Below are 22,075 nucleotides of genomic sequence, written 5' to 3'. Positions count from 1 at the left end.
TCAACAATTTTTGTATTAATCTTCCCGTTTATGATATAGATATCAAGATCGAGGAAAGGGCAGTGGTCATTGTTATCATTAGCTTTAATTAAAGTAAGTTCTACAGGATAAATTTCTTTAGTATTCATACGGAAGTCGTTATTATTGAGAGCCAATATATCATCCAAATATCTAAAAGTATTGTTGAATTTTTGTACCAAATATTGTTTAGATGGGTCTTTGCTAATTTAAGTCATAAATTGTAACTCATAACAATACAAAACAGGTCCGCAATAATTGGTTCACAGTTAGTCCCCATTGGAATTCCAATAACTTGATGATGTACGGAATCTCTAAAAATAACAAAAATGTTATCAAATAAAAATTCAAGCGCATAAATAGTATCAAAGCATGTCCAATTGACATAGTTCTTTTGTTTATTGCTACTAAAAAATGATCGCAAAGAGTTTGAACATATGTACTCGCATTCCGACTTTTTAAATGCCCAATTAATCAGGGATGTGATTTTTTTCTCAATAAGAATATGAGGCAAAGTGGTATATAGGGTAGAAAAATCAAAACTTTGAACAGATTTAAAATCACCAATATATGCATGCAATTTATCAAGTACTTCCAACCAGTTTTTGACACTCCAAAAGTAATTAATTCCACTATTTTCAAAGGCCTTATTTGAACAATTTATTATCAGGTTTTTTATTGTACCAAGTGTACTAGTAAGTAAAACAGACAATTTAGTAGTTGAACAATGGACAGTGGCGGGTCCAGGGGTGTTCTGGGTATAGGAACCCTTTTTTTTGGAGATCAATGCATTTGAATGGAAACATATAGTTGGAACCCCTGGATTGGGAACCCCCTTTTTTTTAAATGGATGGATCCGCCGCCGCCCCTCATGCAGTCGGACAAGATGGACTGATTTTCATTAACCTATCTATTTTATTTAATGTTATCGTTTTCTACTTATGTTACTTTAAAAGAAGTAACCAAAATCAATATATGCGTAATCTGTCCATATGTAAGTGTCATATATTCAACAGGACATTCACGAAACTTAGGCAGCAATCATTTCATTTTCAGGGGGGGGGGCTATGTTTTTTTTAAAGTTTGTTTCTAATTGTTCTGCCACTATATGTAATGCTAAAATTGAAATGAAAGAAAAAAATGTTTTCGACCTGTCTCCAAAATATTGTCTTTCGCCGAAGAAAAAAAATCCATACCCCCCCCCCCCCCCGAAAATCAAATGTTTGCTGCCTTATTCATGTGTTGATAACTTTTATTCTTTAATAGTTAGTTTAAATAATTATATATACATTTATTTACATAAGTCTCTATGAAACCAGTTTTTGACAACTATTATTATAAAAGTTTAAATCGCCATTCAAAAAGTGTTTTCTTTTTAATTATTTTAAGTCATTTACGTTTCACTAAATAAAAATCTGTTCACGTTGCACTGATCACAAATAAATCAAATATTTGGATTTTTTTCGTGAATTATTTGTCGTAACTTATTGTAAAAAATTGTATGTGTTCCTGTTTTCTCCTATTTTTCGCACAAATACTGTCAGTCGAAATAGAAAGTACAATGATGTATTTTTAGTTAATTCTATTTTTAGATCATGTTATTACTACGCATATGGGCACTATTGCCACGATTACCTGAGGGCACCGATTACCTCAGGGCATACAGCAGCGGACCTAACTGCCATCTGCTTATCATTGTGACATCTCCATTGGATAAATGCGATCATGTGAATAAAACGATATCTCCGATAACACATCTCAGATGTGATCGGATCGGTTGAATTTGAAGATTTAATTCCAATGACAGATATTGCTTGCATATTAAGGACGAATACGAAGTAAAATAACCAGATATCGGTTGATTTTTTTAAGTAACTGCATGTATATATAAATAGCCTGATATGTGTAAAGGCATTGACCGCTGCACATTTTGAATGAAACTCTTCATACAAAAAATGTGTACACGGTCAATGTTTTGTAAACCTATACACATACACAAAGGAGCATTCCATTCTTTCACTAGTGACATGTTAAGCTGTAACAAATAAACTATAGTTCTAAAGTAAATCAAGCTTTTCGAAAGTTCGTCTTTTTCTGAGTATAGTTGAGCCGTTGTTGTGGAGAACATCATAAATGTTGCATCTTATTTGAAAATGATATACGAAAAGCGAATTTCTCGCGATTGTCGTTCACCAGCCCTGTGTTGACTTGAGTTATCATTGATTCGTTCATAATAATAAATTAACTATTAACAAAACTTTGAATGTTTGAAATACTAAGGCTTTTCTACCTCAGGAATAGATCACCTTAGCTGTATTTGGCAAAACTGTTAGGAATGTTTGGTCTTCAATGCTCTTCAACTTCGTACTTTATTTGGTCATTTAAACATTTTTTGATCGAGCGTCACTGATGAGTCCTTTGTAGACAATACGTGCGTCTGGCGTAAATATAAAATTTTATTCGTTGGGCCGGTTTCACGAAGCTATCCTAAGACCTGTCCTAAGATATGTCTTAGGACATGTCTTATGATCCTCTTATGACTATCCTAAGACATATCTCAGACCTCGTCTTTAAGCTGTCTTATGATGCTCTTAGCTAAGATATATCCTATACGCAAGTTCTATAGATTTTTATATATTAACATGTATAGGATTTATTGAAACATTTATGTAAATGTAGTATGTGGTTCCCATAGATGATCATAGATTACTATACGTATTGATTAATATTCTATTATTAGATCATTTGAAAAACTAATATAAAACAGTAAAAAGAAAAAAAATTATAAAGTGATGATCATTTTTCTTTTTTGGTGAAAGTGAGTTGAATTCATTTTGAATATAATATAATTTTGATAGAAGCGTGTATTTTTGCGCCTGTCCCAAGTCAGGAGCCTCTGGCCTTTGTTAGTCTTGTATTATTTTAACTGTTAGTTTCTTGTGTACAATTTGGAGTTTAGTACGGCGTTTATCTTCACTGAACTAGTATATATTTGTTTAGGGGCCAGCTGAAGGACGCCTCCGGGTGCGGGAATTTCTCGTTGCATTGAAGACCTGTTGGTGACCTTCTGCTGTTGTCTGTTTTATGTTCGGGTTGTTGTCTCTTTGGCACATTCCCCATTTCCATTCTCAACTTTATTCTTCCTAAACACATATCGAATGTTTTTATTGATCATGTGAATCATTTGATAATTCGTCAACCTATAAAGAATTAAATAAGAGCAGTAAAGGGAGATTTACTAATACGATAATAGATAAATGATTTGCAAAATTGATATAGAAAATAAGTGTAAATTATATAGATAAACGTATGACTATCCTAAGACCACCATAAGACACTTCTCGTGTAGTCCTAACTTTATGACCAACGTTAAGAGATGTCCAAAGTTATGACCTCTTTGTGAAACCCACTTAATTAGGACTAAGATATGTCATAAGACCATCCTAAGACATGTCTTAAGTCCTAAGACAGCTTCGTGAAACTGGCTCCTGGGCCCAGTTTCACGAAGCTGTCTTAGGACTAAGACATGTCTTAGGATGGTCTTACGACATATCTTAGTCCTAAGTGGGTTTCACAAAGCGGTCCTAAATTAGGACATCTCTTAACGTTGGTCATAAAGTTAGGACAACGCGAGAGGTGTCTTATGATGGTCTTAGGATAGTTATACGTTTATTTATATAAATTACATTCATTTTTTATATTAGTTTTGAAAAAAAAAAATATCTTATTATTATCTAATTATCTATTCTCCTGTTTCTGCTTAAAACATATATACATTGACGGATTATCAAGATTTGTCAACAATGAAAATTCGATGTTTTGATATAAAAAATGCACTATTTTATCTCTTAACCTTTTATAACCAATAAAGTCGAAATTGAATTCAACTCACTTGTACCAAAACAATGTCATAATTTTATATTCTTTTTTCTTAATTTTGCATTGAAAATTTCATATTTATATTGATGTATTGTTTAAAGATAATTTATATATAAATTACTTTTATTTTTTTTATATTTATTTTGCAAATTATGTCATTATATTAATCAATACGTTTAGAATAATTTATGGTAAGAAATACTACATTTACATGATTTTTTTCCGTAGATCATATTTCTATTTGAAAATTTAAAGAACTTGCGACAGGTTTAGGATGTCTTAGCTAAGATGATCCTAAGACAGCTTCGAGACGAGGTCTGAGATATGTCCTATGATAGTCATAAGAGGATCATAAGATATGTCCTAAGATATGTCTTATGACATGTCTTAGGATAGCTTCGTGAAACCGGCCCCTGATATCTATGATGAGTCTATTGCTAATCAAAATTACGGAATTTATGTTAAGTTGGGTCAGGTAAGAGGGGTCCGTCAAATCTGTATTCTAAAAATAAAACTTTATGATAGGCCATTTTTCTATTTATTTACGTTTTCTAAATTATTCTGTATTCTTTATATTTTCGCATTTCATTTTTCTCTGGGGGTTTTTTTTTTTTTTAATTTTTTGTTCCATCTTCTGTATTTTTTATAATTTTCCCAATATTTTTATTCTGTAAACGAACCATTCACACCCTAATAAAGATAGCATCAGTCTGACGAACTCAGTAGTAAAACAGGCAGGGTGTTACCGAGGGATCACGAAATATTCATACGGTAAAAGATAATTAGACAACATACCTCGGATGCTTCCTAAGAGATATTTTGAAAGCTAACACTCAAGGGCGGATCCAGCCATTTAAAAAGGTAGGGGTTCCCCACCCAGGATAAAAAGGGGGTTCCAACCACATGTCCCCAGTTAAATGCATTGATTGTCCAATAAAGGGGGTTCCAACAAAATTTATACATGTATTGAAATTGATATTCAGGTATAACCACTCATGGTACTTCATCTTGTCGACACTAAGTCTTATATAGTGGAATATATAGAAAATAGGTCATTTTTTTCTCAGACCGCTCATATCGGCTGTAATCTTACCAGGGGCGGATGCAGGAATTTTCGAAAGGGGGGGTGCTAACCCAGGGCACCCAGGGCAAAGGGGGGGTGCAAAACATATGTCCCGATCCCGATACAAATGCATTGATCGGCAAAAATAAAGGGGGGTGCGCACCCCCGGAACCCCCCCCCCCCTGGATCCGCCGCTGTAATCTTACTTTATCAGAGGAGTATTAATTGATATTTTAGTTTGGGAGGACATGATTTCAGTTATTAGCTGAAATTGGGCTTCGAACTAGTTTTTAATACAAGTTGTACTTTAGATATTCTATCTAAACTCATGTATTATGATATTAAACGCTGGAACCAGTTGCGAAATAAAAAAAAAAAAGTTATTAAACTTAATTTCAATGGTATTTTAATTATAACCAGTGGTTATAAAAATTATAAAAATCAACCTTAAGCAGTTACAAGTAAAATAGCATCGTTCATACAGCGACAGTAGATAACACAGTAGATAAAGTTATATTTTGACAATTATGAACTTGGTGTGACCTCTAATTCTAATTTACGTCAAAGATATTAGTCCGTTGAAGACCGTAATGTGACATTTATAGACCGTGATGATGAAGATTGCTTTTTTTTTTATTATCTTTGTTGGATGGGTTTTTAATTGTCTACATGTCTCCTGATTGACAAAAAGAGACCACTGATTCTTCAAGATTTTATTTTTTCCACAACGGAAATGTCAATGAGACCGTGGCAAGCATATCCGACTTCCCTAAGCAGTCTTGATAGTAGCAGATCCAAGTCGAAGCCCCCCCCCCCCCCCAAAAAAAATATTGTAAAAAAAAATCGTTTCGCTTCGTTCTCTAGAATATTTGAATATTTTCCAATTTCAGGAATTACCCCTCCCCTTTTTCATAATTCTGGATCCGCTTCTAATTCAAACTCTAGATCCATTACTGTAGTAATATACATATATTATTGTGCAAAGAAAATGTAAAGAAATGTCAAAAAGGGGGGGGGGGGCTTGAAAAAAAAATTAACAGAAGATCCAGTGTTTCCTCTCAATGACCAGTCCTTAATTAACATGTTTGATCAATACGAAATGATAACAAAGATCATAAAAATCAATTATTATAATATAATAATTCATGAATAGCAAAGTACCTTTTAAAAGTATTTTGACTCAGGACTTTTTTTTTTTTTTTTTGTAAACTCATTTATACAAAATATTCTTTTGTTAATTATTTTTTACATATTCTAGTATTCTAGAGCATTTTCAAGACGATTTACATGTACATCTAGTATATAAAATACCCTTCAGGAGCCCCCATCACGATCATGATCAATTGGTTTTTCTCCAACATGGCGGATCATGTTTGTAGTGTTTAGGAAGCTGATCATTCTGTTTATCAGGCACGTATATCGTACAATTTACAGTATCAAAATAAACAAGTACATTTGTAAAATAATCATTTCCAACAAACAATATTTACTGACAAAATTAAATGCACGTAAAAGGCTGACAACGCTTAAATGATTTTAATGACCCCTTTTCCCGACCGACTTTACAAGGTGACAAAGACCACAACAATCATAATTTTATCATAAGTAGGTCATTATGTAAACAATATGTTACTCGTTTTACTTTGTTTATTTATAAGATATGCACGATTGGTTAATCAGAAAGTTGGTCCTCAACGCATGCAAAAAATGTTAAAAATGAACATGATTATGTTGGCCTTGATCCGTCATGCTCTGTGAATCTCTATGTAAATACTTTGTATTTTATTGAGGGGCCATGTTGAGGGTAAACATCTATTTATAATTATGTACATGTTAATTTTGAAATACCATACTCGAGAAAATTCGGATTGATTAATATGTATTGAGACAGAGTTGATGGCATGTAATAAATGAAAACAAACATAACTTATGGGTATGTGTATTCTAATAACCATGGAGGCAACTGCTGAAAAGGGGGTATCTTTCTACATTTTAATTGTTCAAAAGTGTTTTTATTTTATTTGATCTTGTGTATTTATTGCCTTGTTTAAGTCATATAAAAAGAATTTGAAATGAAAATACACAAATAAAATACAAAATTATAAATACGAAGGAACGGTAGAAGTTGAACAAATATTTTTGGAACTGTTATAAAAATAATTTACGAGTCAGTTTACAATGCATGCAGATTCTAAAAATTTCTCAATTTTGCAGTGAAAAAAAAATGTTGTTACTTTCTCAGTTCTTAGCTGAATTATGTTTATATATTGATGCATGGATGGGTTTTACAGAATAGAGAATAATGGGCCAATTCTACAGAAAAAGGGGCCAAAAAAAAAGGACAGGGAATAATGGGGTGTTAAATTATAATCAAGAGAATAATGGGCTAAATTTATAAAGAATAGAGGAAAGTTGGTTTAACAATATAAGAATACACAATTGGTATGAGTTTTAGGTCCGGATTCATTTCTGCTTTCTAGGTCATTTGAAAATGCCTGTACCAAGTCAGGAATATGACAGTTCTTGTCCATTCGTTTTAATGCGTTTTGTTATTTGATTTTGCCATGTGATTATGGACATTCCGAATTGATTTTCTTCTGAGTTCAGTATTTTTGTGATTTTACTTTTCACTATGCCCAATATTCTCATTTTTTTAATATCTTAGTAAAAATTGTCTCTCTCTATTCCTTATTTTTAACCCTATTTCTCACTATTTTTTTTCTTTATATTTGGTCCATTATTCTCCATTGCACAAACTCTTCCATCCTCTATGATGCATGTAATATTTGCCACTGGACCTTACACAATAATCCATCGTCGTCGTCATCATGTTTACCAGAGACATATAATATGTCTCTGTGTTTACTAACTATTTTGTTTTATTTTTTTTTAGTTGATAAGATGGACCAACAGAATGAAGAATCGAGTAAAGGAGATCATAGCATTGGTAATATTTTAAAAGAGAGTCAAAAGATCAGCAAGACAATAGATATAAGAAGATGTGGTATGAGTGTCAATGAGACAACACTCCATCCAAGTCACAGTTAACCTTCATAAGTCAAAGTACAGTCTTCAATCTGTCAATACGGAGCCGTAGCTCAAACTGAACAGCAAGCTATAAAGGGCACAAAAATGACTAGTGTAAAACCATAGAAACAGGAAACCAACGGTCTAATCTGTATACAAAAAACGAAAAACACTTATGAACCGCATCAACAAATGACAATTACTGAACATCAGATTCATAAAAGAGTCGAAAGAGAACAAAAGTAAATTAAAACATCAATGGTCGAAAATAAACTGATAACGCCATTTCTAACAAAACGAAAATGACTAAAACAGACAAACAACAGTACACAAAACCAACATAGAAAACCCAAAGACTGAGATAAAAGAAGTCAACATAAACCTGCACGGGGGATGATCTCAGGTGCTCCAGAAGGATAAGCAGATCCTGCCCCACATGTGGAACCTGTACGTCGTGTTGATCATGTTAGTGTGTAGGTGTATAGTTTAATTAACGCATTGAAACCTATGGCATTTGTCTCTGGAAAAAAGTACGTACTAGTATAAAGATTGTACTTTATCCAAACTATCTTATTTATGTAAATAGGTAGAAGCTTGCATCATTTACAGTACATGTAGTTCAGCATCTATTTAACCGCATACAGGTTTTTGACTCTTGTCAGTTTTATCACAAAACCATCGGAAAAAATACAACTTCGTGGTTGGAAAAGACGAACAAAAAAGGCAATAGTCCTAAAAACAGTAAAATGAAGATTGAGATTAATAGCAATATTCTACGTTACTAATCTCATTAAAAACCCGGCGAGAAGAACACTAACTGTCTTGCTCATGTGAACAAAATGTATCATAAAAGCTGCATGTGGTCATTAAAGAGGAAAATCAACTCACCCGTGGTCATCACTAACTCAGATTCAAATAAAACCATAATATTATGAACGATAAAAATGACGAATTATTGTGATATAGGTTTTTGATTATTTAATTAAAAAAAATCCGTTACAAATGATTTTGTTTAAAATTTGGGTCGCCAGTTGTAGAACTTTCAATGTAGCAAAAAGTACATTGAATTAAATATTATTTGGCCTTTTATTAGATATAGGAAGATGTGGTGTGGGTGCCAATGATACAACTCAGTCTCCATCCAAATAGCAATTTATAAAAGTAAACCATTATAGGTCAATGTACGGCCTTCAACACGGAGCCTTGGTCACTTTAAGACTTTTATGACTGTTGACTATTTCGTGTCGACTTGTTTTTATTCATACCTCATCTCACTCACTTAAAGAGTGATACAGTAGTTGGCCTACTTAAGTCGACGGGTCATAATTTTTAATTCGTAACTTGTCAATTTGTAACTTGTAGTTGTATTTACACCAGAGAACACTGATATTAGTATGAATTTTCCAGCTCCGTCTCATATTTCATGTATTTCGTTTGTTTTTCCCAGGTTTGGTGACGAGTACAGTAAATATCATATATGTTTATTCGAGGTTCTATCATATGTATGTGCTGTATATAATTAATTTAAATTAGTTATGTGTACATTCCATATGGAGGCGCTCCTACTTACAGAAGAAGAAACCGAGCACCATCTGTCGTCATAATGATCGTTAGCATAATACAACGACAACATTTATTAACACTTTGACATTTCACACATCGACATTTCACGAATCGACAAGTTACAAAACATCAATATATAAATTGACAATTAAACGATAAAGAATTTTGAAATCACACAGTTACAAGTTACAAATTGACAATTTACGAATTAACAATTTTGAATTATAAATATACAAGTTACAAACTGACAATTTACGCATTACGAATTATGAAATTACACAACTACAAGTTACGAATTGACAAGTTACGAATTAAGAATTTTGACCCCGTTGGCTTTCCATACTCGACCACCTGCCCCTTCTAAATTATATTATACTTAACTTGCCAAATAATAAATATTTTTTTAACCGTCCAATCATGGTGCCCAAAATTGCCCAAAACTTGCCGCAATACAATCATGACAATCAAACAAATGATTTCACAATAAAGAAAGTAAATGATTTGAATGATTGGGATGATTGGGTGATTGAAGTACATTTTAAAATCAAAAACATGTACTAGTATACACATTTAAACAAAGTAACCTATAAATAATGTCATTGACAAAACATAAATGACTATATGTATGAATAAATATTCACCTTCGAGTGTTTTATATTTCAGATCAGAAATCGTTTAATTTATTTGCAGAAATGGCCGAACAATCTCAGAACATGCCACCAGAAAGTCCAGTTCTTATGTCGGATTTCAAATGGTGCGACTCAGCAACTGCTCTGATGTTGAAACTTTATCGTGAAAAGCAAATGAAATTCAATAATCCTCACGTGAAAAAGAAAGTGGTTTGGCGGGAAATAGCAGACGTGATGCAACAAAATGGATACGCTTTTGACGCAGATCGTTGTGAAAGAAAATTTTTGAACCTTAAAACTAGTTACAGGAATACAATTCAGCATAATTGCATGACTGGAAATATGTCTAGAACATGCGCATTCTTTTCCGAATTGCACGAGATTTTTCAGATGCAGATTGGTATTGACGATGGAAAGACACCAGTGAATCTCCAGCCATCGCCAATTCGTCTGATACCGAATGCGAATAACGTACAAGTGGTACCAGTTTCTGAAGGAAAAGAAAGAAGTTCTTCTATTACCTCTCCACCTACCGACCACTCCGCATATCGATTTCCTACACAACGTCAACAAGGGCCTCAACATTCACCCCTTCCTCAAACGAACTCTGAATCACCATTTGATAAAAGATCGAATAATACACCAGCACATTCTGTACCAAATTCTAGTCCAAATAGTCAGTTCTATGTTTCTGCATCCATGCTTTTAGAAGCTTCCGCACAACGAAATAGTTCTAATGGCAACAAACAAATTTCACAAGGGCAGAGTCTTGGACTACAGAAAGCATCAGACAATCATACCGAGAGGCGTCTATCCAGTCACCAATCATCTAGTTTTCAACAGAGAAATCCACCTCCTAGTCCCATACAAACCACGACCGCGCCATTATCACACCCCACCGAAAACGGTCGCCATAATTATCAAAATACATCTGTTATTGACCTTTGTAATGACAGGAAACGTTCAAGTTCTGAAAATGAATCAAGACAAGAACGAATTAAAAAAAGCAAAAATAACGACTTACAAACACTATTGGCTAGTTTCGAAAAATACCGAGAGGAACAGAAAATTCGTGAAGATGACCGAATGAGAATGATGAAAGAATTCCATGACGAGGAAATGAAGGTCACGAACCGGTTTCTGGACATAATTCAACAGTGTGTCCAGTATAATTCTGATGATTAAAAGATTGAATTGCTTTTTTTTTCTCTAAAACTTGTCTTCACAGTTTAAGATATTGAGAAAAAAACGATACAAAAGAGTATAGAATAATAAGGTGCAAAAATTAAAACATGTAAACTGTTTACCAAATAAAGACAACAGTAGTATACCAATGTATACCGCTTTTCGGAGGTCATAAATCGATTAAGAGAATAAAAAAAAATTCGGGTAACAGACTAAAAAAAGCCAAAAACACATCAACTATAGGAGGAAAACAATGCAACAACAGAAAGACTTAAATGCAACAACAACAAAAACAAACATTCAGCTGATAACCACCTTTGGTGAGATATTTTCTCGCTGCGTTGAAGACCCATTGGTGGCCTTCGTCTGTTGTCTGCTCTTTTGTCGCGTTGTTGTCTCCTTCACAATTTATTTATAGATATTATTTTTTACAAAACTATTTGATAACAACTGCCATATTCCAGACTTGGTACAGAACCATGATTTTGGTTAGTTGAACCATGTGTTATAGCAAACCAAACCTCCCGCTTATATGGCAATGTTAACAAAAGTATCTCTAGAAGGATTACCCTTCATGACAAAAATACAGTAAAAACAAACGCAAGAACACTAGGCACAAATAAATGCATAAATTACTTTGCTTTTCAGAACAATGTTTATATGCATCAATTTTGGTACACACCAATATTTGAACAAGTCAAAATTTGTACGCATCAATGTTTGTACACACCAGTATGTGTACATGTCAATGTTTGCAAGAACCATCGTTATCTTTATTAAATTGACACTTCACAAAAAGTTACAGAATTTATCTTTGTTTCAAACAAAGAAATATTTGGCATGAGTAAAGTTTTACTCCTGTCAAGTACTACAGACTAAATTTCTCATAACATATGATTGCATACGATAAAAACCATCAATGGAGGTTAACCAATCAAAGTCTCATCACTTATTTTCCTATCTATAAGCTTAAGTAACCATGTAACTTTAAGTTTCCAAAATATTTTTTTATAAAACCTTCAAATCAAAACGAATTGTGCTTTTAAACAGCCAAAATATATATTTATGACTCAGAAATTTGCGTGATCGCACATCACGCATCAGATAATTGGAGTTTTGCTTGAAAAAACACAGTAGTCATGACCTTTTCCAACAGAACACGAATAATTTTTCATGATCCCGCCGTAGCGGAGGGGGCATTAAGTTTTACCCTTAATTGGCCTTCTGCACGTTCGCACTTCCCAGTGTCTGTTCTCTTACTTAAGCTTGCCTCATACAAATGTTATGAAACTTTACAATACTAGTATGCTTATAACCACGAAATACAGACCAAGTTTGATTTTGGGTAGGATTAATTTTACCATTCTAAAGTTATGGTCTTTAAAAATGGAAAAAAAAGGCTGAATTTTTCGTTTCCGTTCTCTAATTTTAGTTTGCCTCAAGCAAATGTTATAAAACTTATATACAATGCTTATTACCACAAAACACAGAAAAAGCGCAAATTTTGGTTGTGTCACTTTTTCTGTTGTTAAGTTATGTCTCTTTATTATCTTATATGCAATCAGCTGGGGCATCATCTTGTCAGTGTATGGATATCTCTGACATTGTACCACAAGTTTCCATATCACAAAATGAAAGATGAGATTGAGTGTTGTGGATAAATGCCTCAAACATCAGAAATCAGGGACAAAAAGCATTTGCTAGTTTCCTGACAATAACTTGAGGGTAATTTCTTCAAAGTGGGGATCAAAAAGTCGGGGGGGGGGGGGGAGATTTGTTTTCCCAATTTGTTTAAAAAGTTAATATTCTTTTTTTCAAATTGTTTAAAACAATAGATTTTAAAGATCATTGGCCTCATTTGTTTTGTACCAGAAACCTCTATTATGTAAAATAAATATTTGATCACAATCCAAATTCAAACAGGATCAACCTTGAATGATGTGTCCAAAACTTGCTGCAGTTGTTTTCGGTTCTACCTCTGTGGTCGTATCAGGCTGCGCACGAAGCATTTTAAAACTCTTAAAAAAAAGTTAATTGCATTTATTTTTTTTAACAAACAAAAAATTGAGTTTACAGTTCAGATTTATCAAATACGATAAGTAGATAAAGGAAGATGTGGTATGAGTGCCAAGGAGACAACTCTCCATCCAAATAACAATTTATAAAAGTAAACCATTGTAATTTAGTGGTTGTCGTGATATTTGTTTTTCGTTCATTTTTTTAAATAAATAAGGCCGTTAGTTTTCTCGTTTGAATTGTTTTACATTGTCTAATCGGGGCCTTTTATAGCTGACTATGCGGTATGGGCTTTGCTCATTGTTGAAGGCCGTACGGTTACCTATTGTTGTTAATGTCTGTGTCATTTTGGACTTTTGTGGATAGTTGTCTCATTGGCAATCATACCACATCTTCTTTTTTATACATTATAGGTCAAGGTACGGCCTTCAACACGGAGCCTTGGATCACACCGAACAACAAGCTATAAAGGGCCCCAAAATTACTAGTGTAAAACCATTCAAACGAGAAACCCAACGGTCAAATCTATATAAAAAAAAACGAGAATCGGGTATAAATTACATAAATAAACGACAACTACTGTACATCAGATTAAGTGTCTGTATCTAATGATATCGATGATGAAAGCTAAATAAATCCCTGCTCTTCTTAATAGGCTGACATACTAGGTCGGACTTTTAACGTTTTTGTCACGGTAGTAAGATATGGGATTGACATATTATTCTGACCCGCTCAGTCTACTCTTCTCTCAAATGCCGTTTGCTCGGCGGAGAAAAAGGCTAAGAACTAATTTCCGTTTGACCCGGTCAAGTTCGTGGATACCGTCTGCCTATGACGAGGCCACTGATATTCTTGATGTGGGCACAAAATAATGTCTCGTTTTCTTTAAGGGTCAAACAAAAGTTTTGTTGTTAAAGTTACATAGATTCAGAAATGGCTTATGGAAACGAATGTTTTTTGCATTAATTGGATGTGTGATAATATCATCAATGATTAAGGTCACTATTCAATGAATATAAATAAGAAGATGTGGTATGAGTGCGCCAATGTATTTTATTTCGTTTGAAATAGGATTTTTCCCGTTTGGTATTTGTAGTTATTATTTATAGATGGGAACTAGTATAACTAGTTTGGATACTGGTTTTGTAACAGTATGTACTATTTATAAATTTGACGTTAGGTGCAGAAGGCACGAGGAAAGTTTTGGCGGTTTTTTATGGGAAGGGTTTAATGGTACTATATAAAGTTTGGCATTTAAATGTATTAGTATCGAAGGTGCTCGCAGTTACGTCGAATTGAAGTTGGTCACATAGGTATATGTGCAGTTGCTGCCGCAGTATGTTTATTGTACGTACAGGCGTTGGAGGTATTAGCCGAGGAAAAAGAAACGATGCGAAAGAGGAACAATGTTATATGCCATGTATTTATATATTGTTTCAATCGAAGAAATATGTACAATAAAGTAAAATAAAATATTGTATCGCAAAAGAAAATAAGATGTTACTGCGAGCAATTAATTCTATATCTGTGTTTGTCTTGTTTATAGCCTATTGAATTTAGAGATTAAATACTTTAAATTCGGACGAGCAGGACGAGGGAGAATTTAAATGAGACAAATCTCCATCCATGTCAAAACTTGTAAAAGTAAACCATTATACGGTCTTCAACACGGAGTCTTGGCTCACACATAACAGAAAGCTATATATAAAATGTCTTTTTTTACCTATTCTGACATCGGACTCGAACTTTTTCTTTGTGCATCGTTGTGTGTTTTTATTTCTATACTGACCAGAGGTATAGGGGGAGGTTGAGATGTCTATAAACCGATGTTAAACATGCATTTTTGCGCCTGTCCCAAGTCAGGAGCTCCTGGGATTTTTAGTCTTGTATGAATTTTAGTTTCTTGTTTATATTTCGGAGTTAAGAATGAAGTTCATTATGACTGAACTAGTACACTTTTTTGTTTACGGCTCAACTAAAACACACCTCGCTGCATTGAAGGCCCATTTTGTCTGCTCTTAAGTCAGGTTGTTGTCTCTTTGACACATTTTTATTCTATTCGTTGTTGGTTTGCTGCCAATGAATAAGTAAGTTTAAGGAAATTTGCAGTTTTTTTGCCCCACTAAAGTAGAGTGGCATTATGTTTTCTGGTCTGTATGTCCGTTCGTCTGTCTGTGTGCCCGCTTAGGTTAAAGTTTTTGGTCAAGGTAGTTTTTGAGGAAGTTGAAATCCAATCAACTTGAAACTTAGTACACATGTTCTCTATGAACTGATCTTTCTAATAGAATTTTACTCCAATTTCACGGTACATTGAACATAGAAAGTGATAATGCGAGTGGGGCATCCGTGTACTATGGACACATTCTTGTTGGTTATTATCTTGTATATTATTATAGAAAGAGACGAACTGATAACAGCAATAATGTTCAGCAAAGTAAGATCTACAATTAAGTCAATATGACCAAAATGGTCAAATGACCCCATAAGGATTTATTGCCATTTAAAGTCAATTTTTACCATTTTTTTTTTTTTTTTTTTTTATTTCTTTTACAAAAATCTTCTCCTCTGAAACAACTGAGACAAAATTTACCATACTTGGCTGCAATCATCATTAGGGTATCTAGTTAAAAAAATGTGTCCGATGACCCTGCCTGCGTAGCCTGCCAACCAACACGACAGACAAGGCTAAAAATAGAACATAGGGGTAAAATGCAGTTTTTAGCTTATAACTCTTAACATGCTGAAACTAAAGCAAAAGTACAACGGCTGCATTATTTCATGCATCAATTGTAAATCAAAATATCAGGTGAGCGACACAGGAGCCTCTAGTTATTAATAATATTTGCTCTATCAAATATAATGATAATAATCATAGTCTTTTATTCAGAAGCAATACAGCTTATAGAATTTACATATACAAATATAATAGCATCATTGAATAGTTACATACATGTTTTATAAATTACAAATAATCCGCTTTACTGTCTAAACGACGTTAACTTTCAATTCGTATTAACAAAAGCGTATTTCTAATGCGAATTAGATAATTCGAATCAATTCGACTTAAAAAAAAAAGATGAGTATTAACTTGCATAAGAGGAGCGTTTCCAGATAACTCCTCATGCAATTTGAATGCTAACAAGTTTTCATTTTACTGGCTGTTTGTACATATATTAAAGGTGTGCATATGGCCAGGGTTTTTGATATTTATTAATATTTGCTCTTTTGGGAGATAGCGGAACTTTGTCAATTTTGGGGAATAAGCGGTTAAATTTTAAAGTTATTTTGTAATAACACTTTGCATTTGTTGGGGCATTATATCTCAAAGAAAGTCCTATACATTGACTTTGTTATAATTAGTTACTTCAGAGTGGAGTGCAGGGTATCGATATCACTATGTCTAGTTTTTTGTTATTTCACCCTTTTTAGTCTTATCTATCAAGACCTCTTTTGTATCTCAGGATACCTTAAAATAAGAATAAAAACTTATTTCGTTTTGAAGCCATAGTTTATTTGAAAAAATATCAAGCCAATTTTGGTTAAATGTGTTTCAGTAGTTTCAGAGAAGAAGATTTTGGTAAAATATTACATAAATTTACAAAAAAATGTTAACATTTACTATAAAGGGTTAACCTCCTTAAGGGTTCGACTGACAATTTTGGTCATGTTGACTTATTTGTAGATCTTACAGTGCTGATCATTATTGCTCTTTACAGGTAATCTCTATCTTTAATAATAAGATCATCATAAAAACAAAAAAATTCCTTAAAATTAACAATTCAGGGGCAGCAACCCAACGACGGGTTGTCCGATTCGTCTGAAAATTTAAGGACGGATACGTATTAACCTGATGAACATTTTTACTCAGATTTGCTCTAAATGCTTTAATTTCTACTCAGATTTGCTCTAAATGCTTTAATTTCAGAGATACAAGCCAAAAACTGCATTGTGTCCCAATGTTTATTTTAGCTGTGTTGGTTGGCAGGTGGGGTCATATTGGACACATTTTTAAACAAGATACCCTGTTGGTGATTGTGGCCAAGATTGGTTAAATTTGGCTCAGTAGTTTTAGATGAGAAGATTTTTGTAAAGGTTAACAGACGAAGACGACGTAGAACGACGAACGCCAATTGATAAGAAAAGTTCACTTGACTTTTTAGGTAAGATGAGCTAAAAAGGCATTCAATTCTTAATTAAATACTGTAAATCGATCAATTCTTATAAACAATTTGCACACAATTGCAACCTTTGTAAGAAAATAAATATCATGAATATAAATATGTTAATTTAGGATCTCTTTTATAAATAAATCAGCAATGTTGGAACAATGCACAAATTTTATTTCTGCAAAGTCTTCAGCTATAATATCCGAAAACGAATGTATCCACAATGTTGATATTCAAATGAGCATTCATGTTAATGTCTAAAGTTGGTTTGAAACAAGCTAGCTTCCATTTTCTATAAATATGATGGGATTTTTAAACGGCAAAATTCAATAGAGCTATATTTATTTGACATTAATAAAGTATAATTCACATGTTGGATGCATGACTTTAAAAGGCCATTTTGAGTTTTCTTTAGAAAGAAACATCTACTGTATATAATTTACCAAGCCCATCTTTTGCTCCTTTACCAGAACATCCTATTTGTAACTGGCACTTTTGATCTATATTCAGAGCCAAAGGTTTCTCAATACCATGATTTTTATTCAAACTAGTGATTAGCAAACCTTCCATAGATAACATGTGAACAGCATTGCTGTTTCTATCTGATACTAATATTAAACCTTCTTTTGTTGTAATTAGGTCAATAGGTGCAAAATTGAATTCAGAGTTGATACTAGGCTGCCCCTTATATGTCCATTTAAGATTTCCATACAAACCAAGGACAACTACCCTCCCTTCCCACGTGGCATTCACATGATCTATTACACATATATCCTCATTTATATTGGTTGATATTGTATCTGGCAAGGTAAATAATCTCTGATTGTTTGTGTCATACTCATATGTTCTCATATGTCTACAGTTATAATCATATACAAGTATTCCTCTTCTACTTTCGTTTTGAAGTGGGAAATTACTTCCGTGCTCTCTAAATCCAACTAGAATGTTTATATCAGTAGCATGAATTCCTCTGGCAATAAGTGGCGAGATAGATGTTAATGTTACAATTTTACTGTCCCCTTTGAAAGTCGATAGGCATCTAATTTCTGATGCAGCAACCGTGAACAGTAATTTATTATCCGGTGTTTTTGTCATGTCAATAATATTCACTTTGTTATTTTTTGCTATACTTGTCGTGATACACTTTGAATCTTTAAGTTTAAAGGATTTGATGGTTGTTTTGTTTGTTAAAGATAAGACTTTAGCATTATTTTCAAAAGTTTTAATCTTGTAGATGCCATCTTCCGTATCCGATGTAAATGTTCCAGCGATTCTGAACTCTGGAATGGTTAATGTTGACCCAAAGATTTCTTTATTATCATCAAGATTTCTTGTTTCTGAAAATATTAATTTTTGTTCTGATATTATATTTGCAGGTCTTGTAGGCAAATCATTGTCCAGTTTACCAGAAGCTGTAAAAATTACTGTTGCGTTGTGGGATTGAAATGTCTCTTCAATTTGAGCTTTGTTTCTTGCAAGGGCTTCATATTTTTCTTTAGCATCCTTCAACTGTCTTGACATTTCTTCTTGTCTTGGCTTCCACAGCTTGTCTAATTTTGTGATGAGATTTTCTCTTTGTTTAGTGATATTTTCTTTAAGTTCACTTTCCTTTTTCAAGATTCTTTGTTTTATGTCTGTGTACTGATCATTTTCGACAGATTTAATCTGTTTCATTTCTTTTTCAAGGTCAACATAGAACGACAACTCCTCACAAAGTTTACTATCCAACTCCTGGAGTTCTTTTACCTTCTTATGATACACTTCTGTGATTTTTGTCAGATTATGTGTTCTATGGGATTCTAGTAGACAGATGGCACACAGCAACACCTTACAATCCTCGCAGTAAATAATGCAATGTTCCGCATTGTGAATCAAACATTGAATATCTTTCAGGTCCAAATGACGAATAGTTTCACTTGCCCCTAAGTTACTGAATTCTTTTAGATCAAGCACCTGGTGAACTTCAGTTTTCTTTATTTTTGTATGAATTTTAATTTTACATCCCTCGCACAAAATTAAATCACAGTTTACACATTTATATTTAGTTTCATTTGAAGTTTCACAGAATTGACAAACCATTAAGTTCTGAGCCATTTTAAACGGTATATGTTTGCTATCAGATGAATACCTTTCAGACTTTGCACCTTATAATCTGTTCCATTTGATGTAATACAAGCTGGTAAAACTAGTCGGGAAAGTATCTTTTCTAGTTTTATTTCGCTTTCCCGGAATTCTTCTGATAAATCGTTCATTTATTTTAATCCATATCTTTAAATTTTATTTCTTTTGTATCAGGCGTAAAGAATTTTAAAATAAAAATAAACTGACATTAAACTAAATTACCCATGAAAAAATAAACCAGTCCTATGATCAGATTTACTTCCTGGTTCAAAATGTATTTATTACTTTTTACCTGATCAATTAGCATGATTAGTTCATAATACAGCTTTATATATACGTTGTATTTTTCTGTATTGTAGTTTTCCCAAGATCAAGCACTGGAACATTTTTGCTGATAAAAACACACTTTTATATTGATTTCGCACTATTGTTTCAGATACTGAGATAGAGTGATGTTGTTACATGACTTGCATATTAAAGATGTTCAGTAGTTGTCGTTTGTTGATGTGGTTCAAACGTTTTTCTCCTTTCTCCTTTTTATATAGATTACTGTTCTATGCTTTTCCTGTTTGAATGGTTTTACAATAGTAATTTTTTGGCCCTTATATAGCTTGCTGTTCGGTGTGAGCCAAGGCTCTGTGTTGACCGTGTTTTGATCTATAATGGTTTATTTTTATAAACATGATAAATTGTGATTTGGATGGAGAATTGTCCCATGGCACTCATATCCCATCTTATAGATGAAACTCATTTTTTCTTGAAATGAAATAAAATTGTAATAAATCTTTACGTTATTAGCTTGAAGTAGATGTAAATAATATATGTCTAGAATACTTTAAATTGTCCGAAACAGATAGATTACAATTGCTTTTATCTTCATTTAATATTATGCAGCTTACTGTTCCGTTCATTGAAAAGTCATATGCACTGAGGGGAGTGGACACAACACTAAATTAAAAAAAACCACTGGTCCGAATTTTATTTTGATGAAACCTAGGTGAATTGTTGATATCTATTGACATAAGCTCTCTTTTGATTTTTATGTACTTCTGATATGACATGGAGGTGTTTTATTTTTTTCGAAAACGCGACGGGCGTATCATGCTGCTCATAGCGCAGTTCTTAATTATGAATTAAATACCATAAGATGTAGAAATGTCTAAAAGATATTGTTTATTTGGCCAACATTTATTCAGACTCTCTTTTATTTTCTGCTGAGGTGAACACAAAAATGTATTTCAGGAAAAGTTTGCGATGCATTCTAACAAAAATAATACTGTCAAAATTTGCATTTGTGTTAAAACAATCCGAAAATAATAACTGTGTCGTCATCTCGAAAAAAATATATGGCCAAATAAACAATTAAACTTCAGACAATTCTTGTATTTATTTTATATAAATTGGACTCATGATCATGTGCTTGTTCAACATTATTTAAACAAATAGTTGAAATGATGGGACACGTTTTGAGGCAACTTCGATTATGGGTCTGTTTGACTGGTGAGTGAATTAATATGCAGTAATATCCTGGTAGATTGGGCTAGTTTAATAAAAAAAAAAATCTCATGCTTATGGAGTGCCAATGTTTCTGAACATTAAAGAATTCTTGCAACAACGTTAACTCTTTGTGAGATAAATGAAAATAACAAAGGGGTAGGAGTTGCAAGGGCCCCCTATATCAAAATGATAAGTGAGAATATGAAGTGCAGTGGATGATTCAACTTTAGATATTTTCACCCACAATAGGCAAAAATATAGAGTTTGGTGTATTTAAACCACATCACCTGGTCTTTATAAAAAAAATTGAGGCCCTTAACCGCATGTTGCAACAAACTGAACATTCAAGTATTTATTTGTGAAAGCAGTCTTATATATTTTATAAGATCTTTTTTGCAAACAGTGTGTTTTAGCTCACAGATAATCAAAATTGGCCTTGATTCAATAAATTTTTAGGGAAAATTTCAATTGAAGCTATTTGTGATTTCACAAAAAGAATGGCTGATAATGTACTTTCTATCAAGTAAGCTATTACTAGTACTTATATGCATGTTACACCTCGTTCTTGAATAAATTTGTAGCTTACCTGACATAAAAAGGGGTAAATGCAGTTTGTATCTCTGAAACTAAATTATTACGAGTAAATTTCATTTTGACATACAGTAAAATGTTGATCAGGTTATTGACCTTTATAGTAAATTTCAACAATTTTTGTGAATGTTATACAAAAATCTTCTCCTCTAAAACTACTCACAAATTAAACCAATTTTGGCCTCAATCACCATTAAGGGTATCTAGTTAAAAAAAATTGCTGACACGGCAAAAAAAAAGAACATAGGGGTAAAATGCAGACTTTTGCTTATTTATCGGACACTAAAGCATAAAGAGCAAATCTAACAAGGGGTAGACAT

At 33.0% G+C, this 22,075-nt stretch overlaps 2 protein-coding genes across 3 annotated transcripts; one reads left to right on the top strand and one right to left on the bottom strand.

Moving 5' to 3' along the window:
* Positions 1-6,291: 6,291 nt before the first annotated feature.
* On the top strand, positions 6,292-11,378 carry LOC139503911 (uncharacterized). Of its 2 annotated transcripts, none has more exons than XM_071293922.1 (3): positions 6,292-6,370; positions 7,854-7,907; positions 10,214-11,378. In XM_071293922.1, the coding sequence occupies exons 2-3, from the start codon at positions 7,862-7,864 to the stop codon at positions 11,362-11,364; spliced, it is 1,197 nt and encodes a 398-aa protein (XP_071150023.1). In that variant the 5' UTR covers positions 6,292-6,370; positions 7,854-7,861; the 3' UTR covers positions 11,365-11,378. The 2 variants fall into 2 exon arrangements, with proteins under 2 accessions (XP_071150023.1, XP_071150024.1); XM_071293923.1 differs by having other exon boundaries at positions 6,294-6,370; positions 10,241-11,378.
* Positions 11,379-17,871: 6,493 nt separating this feature from the next.
* On the bottom strand, positions 17,872-19,874 carry LOC139503152 (uncharacterized). The gene has a single exon (XM_071292885.1). It carries the CDS (start codon positions 19,638-19,640, stop codon positions 17,958-17,960), a length of 1,683 nt encoding a protein of 560 aa, XP_071148986.1. The 5' UTR covers positions 19,641-19,874; the 3' UTR covers positions 17,872-17,957.
* Between the last annotated feature and the right edge of the window lie 2,201 nt (positions 19,875-22,075).

Source organism: Mytilus edulis, chromosome 14 (assembly GCF_963676685.1).
Source record: "Mytilus edulis chromosome 14, xbMytEdul2.2, whole genome shotgun sequence".
NCBI lineage: Eukaryota > Metazoa > Mollusca > Bivalvia > Mytilida > Mytilidae > Mytilus > Mytilus edulis.
The sequence above is the reverse complement of the archived record's forward strand: the minus strand, read 5'-3'. Positions and strand labels throughout refer to the sequence as shown.